This window comes from Gavialis gangeticus, unplaced genomic scaffold (genome assembly GCF_001723915.1).
Source record: "Gavialis gangeticus isolate Ggan-Ray unplaced genomic scaffold, GavGan_comp1, whole genome shotgun sequence".
NCBI classification, from domain to species: Eukaryota; Metazoa; Chordata; order Crocodylia; family Gavialidae; genus Gavialis; species Gavialis gangeticus.
In genome coordinates, this window is record NW_017729006.1 from 10,274,048 (window position 1) to 10,282,247 (window position 8,200).

General features: G+C 38.8%; 1 protein-coding gene across 1 annotated transcript in view; it reads left to right on the forward strand.

The window, feature by feature from the left end:
* STT3B (STT3B, catalytic subunit of the oligosaccharyltransferase complex) overlaps positions 1-8,200 on the forward strand; it is a 165,897-nt gene that overhangs the window by 128,291 nt on the left and 29,406 nt on the right. Inside the window, exons 6-8 of the mRNA XM_019508792.1 lie at positions 1,550-1,648; positions 3,285-3,431; positions 5,553-5,601. Of these exons, the coding sequence (XP_019364337.1) occupies positions 1,550-1,648; positions 3,285-3,431; positions 5,553-5,601 (295 nt within the window). The remainder of the gene's footprint in view (positions 1-1,549; positions 1,649-3,284; positions 3,432-5,552; positions 5,602-8,200) is intronic.

An 8,200-nucleotide genomic window follows, 5' to 3' on the forward strand; every position in this document is an offset into this window, starting at 1 on the left:
CCCCCCCCCCCGCCTGCACTTCCACCACAGACTTACCAGCTGGAGACAGTTGTATTAGAAATCAGATCAGTATTGGCTGATATTCCTCCTTAAGTATCAGCTATCTTTATCGGCCCCCAAAATCTCTATTGGTGTACCCCTAGAAGACATTTATTTAGATTAGTTTAATCTGATCTAAAATTACAAACCTGAACGTTCCTTGATCTTTAATCATGCTATTTTTATAAGGTATCACTACAAAACAGAGTGAGAGTTGCTTCTGTTTTCTGACCAAATTTCTACAGCTCAGTAGGCTTGAACTTACTTAAAATTTAACCCCACTCTGAATTCCCTCAGTTTCTACTGCTTGTTTTGAGGATAAATTACAACATGTCCTTTTTTGTAATTTAAAGTGAAACACATTATCTAGCCTCAGTCCTTTTAAAACAACATGGGTTTTTTTGGCCTTGTAATTAAACAAATATGGTTAGGTAGATTGCAGCATTGTAGTGTAGGATGCATGTCTTGGTGGTCCAGTTCTGAACATTACATGATCCCGTTTTGTAATATAGTAATATGCTCATAGCATCTACACTGAATTACATTGGCTAGGATCATATGTGGAAAGTTTATGGATTTCATGATGGCTTCTTAAGAGAAGGACCAAAGCTAGGACTGCTCAGAAATTCCCATTCCAGATCTGGCCAGTCTGCCTAGAATACCATTATAACTCTGACATTTGCCGGCACCAGATTCTTCACAGATATTTGTAAGGCGTGTATTGGATGATGACAGGAACCTGCAAAATCTTTATTTAGTGGATTGCCAATGTCTTGAATCATGATAATATAGCATTCCCTTGAAATAAAACCTCTCATTTTATCTTAGTATTACTATGGATGTTCTTATTCATAGATGTCTAATATTTTTAATTGTACAAGGCTGTTACTTTCCACTTCTTTCTGGTAATGAATTTGATATAGATATACTACTCTATTGTACATATATATAGAAAGCATTTTAATTGTACTGCTTTTCATTTCAATTAAACCTCCCCTTTTCTCTATTAAAGGAAAGGATTAATAAGTACACTAATTTATCATTAGCCATTTGCTCTTTTGCATGCTGTCTATTTTCTAAATACTGTAGTTTCTTTCTAGTCTCCTGTAGAATGTTATAGATGTCTTTTCTTGTGGGGTAGGGCAGATTACTTCTCAGATGATTTACCTCTCAAACTGCAGAAGGAAAAAACCTTGTGTTTTGGAACAACATGAAGTAGTGCAATTAGTTGCATTAGTTTTGGGGATCATGAGGAGACTAATGATGAGTTATGCTATACTACAAAAGCATCTCTTTTTAAAGATCTCTACTTTTAACAAAATTGCATACTAGCACCATACTCCATACTAAAAATAAGCTAGATGAAATAAATTGTAGGGTTATGCTTTATTGTATTGGTGTCATCTGTGAAAAAAAAAAAAAAAAAGAGTTAAAAACCTCCCTTGAAATGGAAACTTTGACATAGCTGTGTAGTAATTGTTTCTTTTTCTTTCTCTTGTGTCTCCAATAGCATATAGCACTTTCTATATTGTGGGCTTAATATTATCAATGCAGATACCTTTTGTGGGATTTCAGCCAATTAGAACAAGTGAGCATATGGCAGCTGCAGGTAAGAAAACCAGTGTTTTCTTCATATTTTTAGAATACTGAATATATCAAGGAACCCAGTACTTTTTTAGTTTAAAAAAAAAAAAAAAAAAATTATTGCCTTTTATATACTGTTAAGCCAAACCATATTGGCTAATTGTAACAGGTGAAACTTAAAAATGGGAGAGTTTACTGGAAGAGTTGTCCATTTAACTGTTACATTGTCCTTCTTGTCTATCTCCCTCCTCACCCACCCACCTTCTCTCCTGGAGTGCACCTACTCCAGGCTAAATAACTGGTAAGCTAGAACTGGTTATCACTGAACTGGTCAGTTAAATAATTAACTGTTCGCATCCCTAATAGATTTGCCACTAAATATAGTCTTGAGGGTGAATCTGATAGTTTTCTGTACTAAACAAGAAAATATGCTATATCTCTGTGCATAACAGCAGACTTTTTTTTTTTTTTTACATTTTTATTAGTGTGTGATGACACTTTTCCTATGTGCCAGCATTTTACCATGATTTTTTGGTCAGCAATTCAATTAAAGATGCACATGCCAACTATTTAAAACTTGTTTATTAGTTAAATAACAAATATAGGAAAAGAATAAGCTTATCAAATATTTTGCATTTAACTGTATTTTTTTTTTTAGTTAGTGAATTGACTCTCTCATTACCAGGTGTTTTCAGATTTTAAATGGTAGATTTTCATCCTGTCACCACTCATTTTTATATCATAGACAAGAAATGGAAAGCCATAATTTTCTGTGTCTTTTAGTTCCAAAGTCTCTAATTACAACTGAATTATTTGACTGAACAAGCTGAAATCATAGAGAAAAATATTTTCTTTCACCTAAAGAGGTTATTGCAGTCAAAAGTTGATTTAGTACTTTAATCTTTGTGTTTTCCAGGTGCTTAACCTGTAACTTCTACCACTTCAGTAGTTTGAGCTCATTTATAATGTAGCAGAAAACTTGAATGTTTTATTTAATTTTAAAGGTATTTCAGTAAATTTAGTTTTAGCCTTAATATGGTAATCTTTATTTCAATTAATAGGTTGTAAAAAGGAAACGTGCGTTGTTTGAAAAATCAAAATTGATTTTTTTTTCCAAAAATGTTCACTTACTCTGATTTCTGCTGAAAGTCTGAAACTGAGCTTAGCTGAAGGAGATGTATATAGGAAAATGTTTTCATATTTTCCACTTACGTTCCTCTTCTTTTGTGGAAGGAAAAAAGTTACTTTCAGTTTGTGCGATGCTGCAGTTCATTTAGTGATTTAGGTCTGGGAGATCTGGGTTTGATTTTTGGGCAGAGGCATTGGACATTAGGCCACATGACAAGCCAAGAAGTAGTTCTCTCAGAATCACTTGCAAAACAGAATTCCTTATTTTACTGAGCATCAGTCATGGCCTGCTATAAAAGATGCCAGCAGTCTTGCTTCCAAGTAGTCTTGTGGATCACTTATCCAATAGGTACATGTACTAGCAGGCTGCTTGCCTGGGAAAGTAAGCAGTGGGCAAGCCCTCAGACTTAAGGCCATAGGAGAGGTGCCTTTTCCAAAATTACGACCTAATCAGAGGATTCCAAGTAATGTAACAGATAGTTCGAGTTACTGTTTGAGGATTTAAACAAGAGCTTCCTCCTTTCTTTAACTAGGTGTTTTTGCACTGCTGCAGGCCTATGCCTTTTTGCAGTATCTGAGAGACAGACTGACAAAGCAAGAGTTTCAGACCTTGTTCTTCTTGGGCGTGTCATTGGCTGCTGGAATTGTATTCTTGAGTGTCATCTATTTGACATATACAGGTGAGTGGCCTCAAATGAGACCTGAAAGTATGTCTTCACTTAACCTGGGTGATCAGCACTCAGATTACCTTACAACAGTGTTTCTCAACCTTTTTCATCCCACACCACACTGGCTGGATGTGGGGGAAGGAGGAAGGGGTGGGTTGGCACCATGCCCCACTGGGAGCCACACACACCCCACTCCCAATCCCGTGGCACACCCGTTAAATGTCTGACAGCACACCAGCTGGGAAATGCTGCCCTACAAAAGTGTGCTGGCATCCCCACAGTGAAGTCATACCACACTATTGTAGGATGTTTAGTGTGATATTTCCTGAAATACCATCCTCCTCTGACCCAACATTTTGCTACAGTAATTGCATTTTTGCTGCTTTAGTTGGTTTTCTTAATACTTCTGTTATAAAAGTTACCCTCAGGAATTATAAACACAAGTGCCAAAAAAGGAGTGAGCATGGGGGAAAAGAAAGAAAAGTGTTGATTTGAAAGTTTTCGTGCTCAAAATTACAACAAATAGTTTCATTTTTAAAGTTAAGTTCCAAGCAGAATACCACCAATGTTACCAGGTGCTCATTAATGCTCCTAAAAACATGAGTTACAATCTGCTTTTCATGGGAGCTGTTCCCATTGCCTTCAGTGGATGTTTTCAGGTTGATATCCCAGGAAAGTTTTTGCAATTTAGTAGTTAAAAACTTCAAGGCATTAGTCATTGTTATAGAAATAAGATTTCCATTTCCAAAATACTCATGAATTCTAACCCACTTGCAGAAGTCACAGATGGAAAAAGAAAGATCTTATAGGATAGGAAGTAGCCATATAGCTCACCAACATTGTAGTAAAACTGCATAACCCATAAAAAAAAAAAATAACTCGTAGCAGGTAAAAAAAACAAATTGGAAAAAAGTGTCATATATATAGCTGTAGTATTTAATGGAAGATGTGACTGAAATGACTGTGTCCATTTTTCCTTTAATCTTGTCATAGCATGATTAAAACTCTGAATTAGTGTGTTAGGCTAGAAAGAAGATTTTCCTACTTCTATAAAGTGATATAGATTAATAAGAAACATTTCTTTCTTTTTTCACATCATCAGTATAATATTTTTCAAAATTATTTATTTTTAATAAAAATATGGATTTTTTTCCAAGTGGCAAGATATTTTAAATCTCCAGTGCATCCCTTTCATTTTGTTCTAAAACAGTTTAAAAAAAAATTAACTCGGTTTGCTGCCAAGGACTAACTAAACACTTTCCTATGAGCTCCAATTTTTTTTTTTTTTTTAAATGTTGACACCCTGCTTTACAGACTGCAGGCTGATTTCTTCTGGCTTTTTTCCTGGGGATGCAGCATAATTACAACTGCATTTTTTGGCAACTGAGGTCTGTGGGCATCAGTTATGAACCTGTCCAGTTCAGTGCAGTACTGAAGATTCAGTCCATGGGAGCCATTGAATTGTTAATTGATTTCGGCAGCAAGCACTCTCCCTGTGCCGATATGGGGACACACGCTGACTGCGAACCTCTACCTTCTTGGACGGGTGGCAGCCAAGTTCCATCTAGTGCAGGGGTCAACAACTTTTTGGCTGGAGTGCCAAAAACACCCGCAACTTCAACTTGGAAGATGTTGGCATGTCAGGGGCGGATGGCAGGGGAGCAGCTGAGACTGAGCTGTGATGACAAGGATTGGGCCTGCTGCAGCTCTCCTGCTGCAGGTGTGAGTGTCAAGAAAAATGCCTGTGCGCGCCATGCTGTGGCACGTGTGCTGGGGGTGGCCGACTCCTGACTTATTGCCTGCCCACCTCTGACCCAGAGTGGGTCATTTTGGTGTTCAGTTGGAAAAGTTTGCCTATTCCTACTTTAATCTTCCAGTTATGTCTGAAGATTGAGTCTCCTTGTAAGAGGCCTGTAAAATTATTTCTGTACTACATGTACACCAGTCTCCAGGCAGAACTTGTGTACCTGTAGTACAGAAATAATTTTACAGTTTAAATGTTTCTGTAAAATCCAGATATTATTACTACTACAATTAGTGTGCGCTAACATCTTAAGGAACAGCAAAAAAAAAAAAAAAAATCAGTTTAATTAAATACCTAAGCATTTTTCCTCCCCCCCTTGCCCTTTTCAGGTTACATTGCTCCATGGAGTGGCAGGTTTTATTCATTGTGGGATACAGGGTAAGTAAGGATACCTGAATTAAGCATTAATTATCAGTTGAAAGAAATAAACCATTTCTTCTTCCCACCCCAAAATAAAATCATTGATTCAGTCAAGGAAAGCCAATGCATTTTCTACAAGCTACCTAAAGAGACTTTACTGTAAAGTTTCTTGATAACATGACCATTGTAGTTAAATCTATTAAATTTGTGGAGTTTTCATAGCAAGTAGGTTGCATCAAATTTGTATGAATCCTTAAAAGCAACTATTACATGCACAACTGTGCTCTTAGCAAATAGTATTGCTTTTTTTTTTTTTATACAAATTCCCAGGCAGTCTGGGAATAAATCCTGTTTCTTGGGTACAGTGTAACTATAAATTTAAGTTTAGTCCTTAAATTCATATGTAGTATATCAAAACAGTCAATTAAATTAAAGGGCATTTCTAAGGGTATGGACAGGGATACCACTTAAAGCACTTTAGAGTGAGTGAACAGAAGTACATGCTTTCTGAAGCACTCCCCAAAAAAAGGGGATGGAAGTGCTCAAAAGTAACCCTGAAAAACAACCCCTATTTAGTAATTCATTTTAAAGTGGTTCTTGTTACATGCATGCTCTATTGACAGTAGGTGGACCGTCATTCCAGCCTCCCATAGTGCTCTTGAAAAGAAAAAAGTGCATGGCAGACTCTCTGGCCCCAGACAGATATTCTCTCTCTCATGAGTTGTATGCAAATATTGCGTGACAAATTACAACATGCCAAATGCTAAGCCAGCTGCTGTCTGGGGGGTGGGGGGAAAATAATGTAGACTGGCCCCCAAAAAATTGCTCGTGTTCAAGTTTATGCATAGAAGTATCCTGCAGTAGTTTTAATGCTTAGCCATTTGGCATGCTAAGATTACCAGGTACCAAGCCATGTCTAGCCTAGGGGTTAATTACTCAAAGGCACAGAGATCAGTTCCACAGGGAGCTGAGTATATCTGGAGGGGTCTGGTGTCGGCATTGGACTTAGAAGCCATTGGCCGAGTCAGGACAAGCCAAGGTCAGAAGCTGAAGCCAGAGACAAGGTAAGCAATGGGTTAACCAGGATCAGAAGCAAAAAGCCAGAGCTGAAGGTCAAACCAAAATCACAAGCAGGGAACCAGAATCAGGGAATACCAAGGGTCTTACCAAAGTCAGTAGCTGAAATCAGAGTCAGGAGTCAAAACCAGAAGATTAGCAGGGAAGTACACAGGAGGTCAGAAGTGACAACCATTTGCCTTTGCCTGGACAAGAATACTGTGGGCTGCCTGGTTCTGGCTTTTAAGGGCTGGAGCAGATGGAGCCTATCGTGTATGGCTTCAGGGGATTGGCTGCCCCAACTCTCTCTCCCAGCCCAGTTGGGACCAAGGCATAGCTCTGAGCTTGTTGCAGGTGGTGCCTGTTTAGGAGCTGACTTACCCTGATCTCTTAGTTGGGACCAGCTGGGTCCAGGTTTCTAGCCTAGTCTCATTGCGAAGATCGCATTTGTTGCATGTTCTTTTTATCATAAAGAAACATGTGCCTGGAGCCCCTGTGACCACTGTCTTTGTGTGCTCTCCTCTTGCCCTTTCCCTTCCTTGCACCAAAAATGGGAGAGATCCTGGAACTGGAAGACCAGAGGCCCTGGGCCTCTCCTGATTCCAGCGGGGGTAGGGAGGGCACTCCAAGAGAGTAGAGGTGAAACGCACAGAAGAGCTGATAGGATGGTGAGAGCAGAGCAGAGCTGCAGAATTCAGCAGTCCCCTATCATTGTCCCCTAGCTGAGAAGTAAGCTGCTGCATACAGCCACGGTGGATCTGAAGTGCTCAAGTCAGGAGGTGCTTCAGGGGGCTGTTTCTCTACTACAGCTGAGGTGCTCTATTTTTTAAGTTCTTCAAGTTGAATCTGCATTTGAAGCATTTCAAATGTTACACCTAAGTGAACCTTGTATGCCAAAAAAGAAATCTAGAACTCCCTGCAACAGTCTTTTGGTAGAACCATGATTTTAAGTTCAAGAGCTGGGGACACTGAAATTCAAGCTACCTATAACTTTGGTTTTCCCAAAATCATAACTCCAGCTACATTTTACTTTTAAAATGAGTCAAGTTGTGTTAAACCCATAAAAATAGAACTGATGTCAATAGGAGTATCTTAAAGCTCAAATGAAGAACAGTAATTGCTGTGCCCATAAGTAGAATGATCTTTCCACTTACATAGCCTATATTAGCCTTACATAGCCCATATTAGAAAAATGTCCTGTGTTAAAACACATGAACATGATATTAAATAATTTTGTTCTCAGTACAGACAAAGACTAATAAGTTTGATAACTTTTCTAGTGTTTAGCCCTAGAGTTGATCACAAATATTTGATGTTTAATATTAAATGCAATTTGTCCTTGTCTGCACAGTGTTCTTATCATGGTAGTAGTCAGTGGTGCTCAATCTTTGGGCTCTACGGGCTAGATAAGTGGTGTGGGACCTGTCTGTGGGCCAGATCCTTCACAGGGTTAGCATGCAGGATTGGGCCATGCATGCCCAGACTGGACCCCGTGCACCTTGATCTGGCCCTCAGCAGCCCCAGCCCTGCATAATGCTTCTAGCACGCAAGGCCACACTGT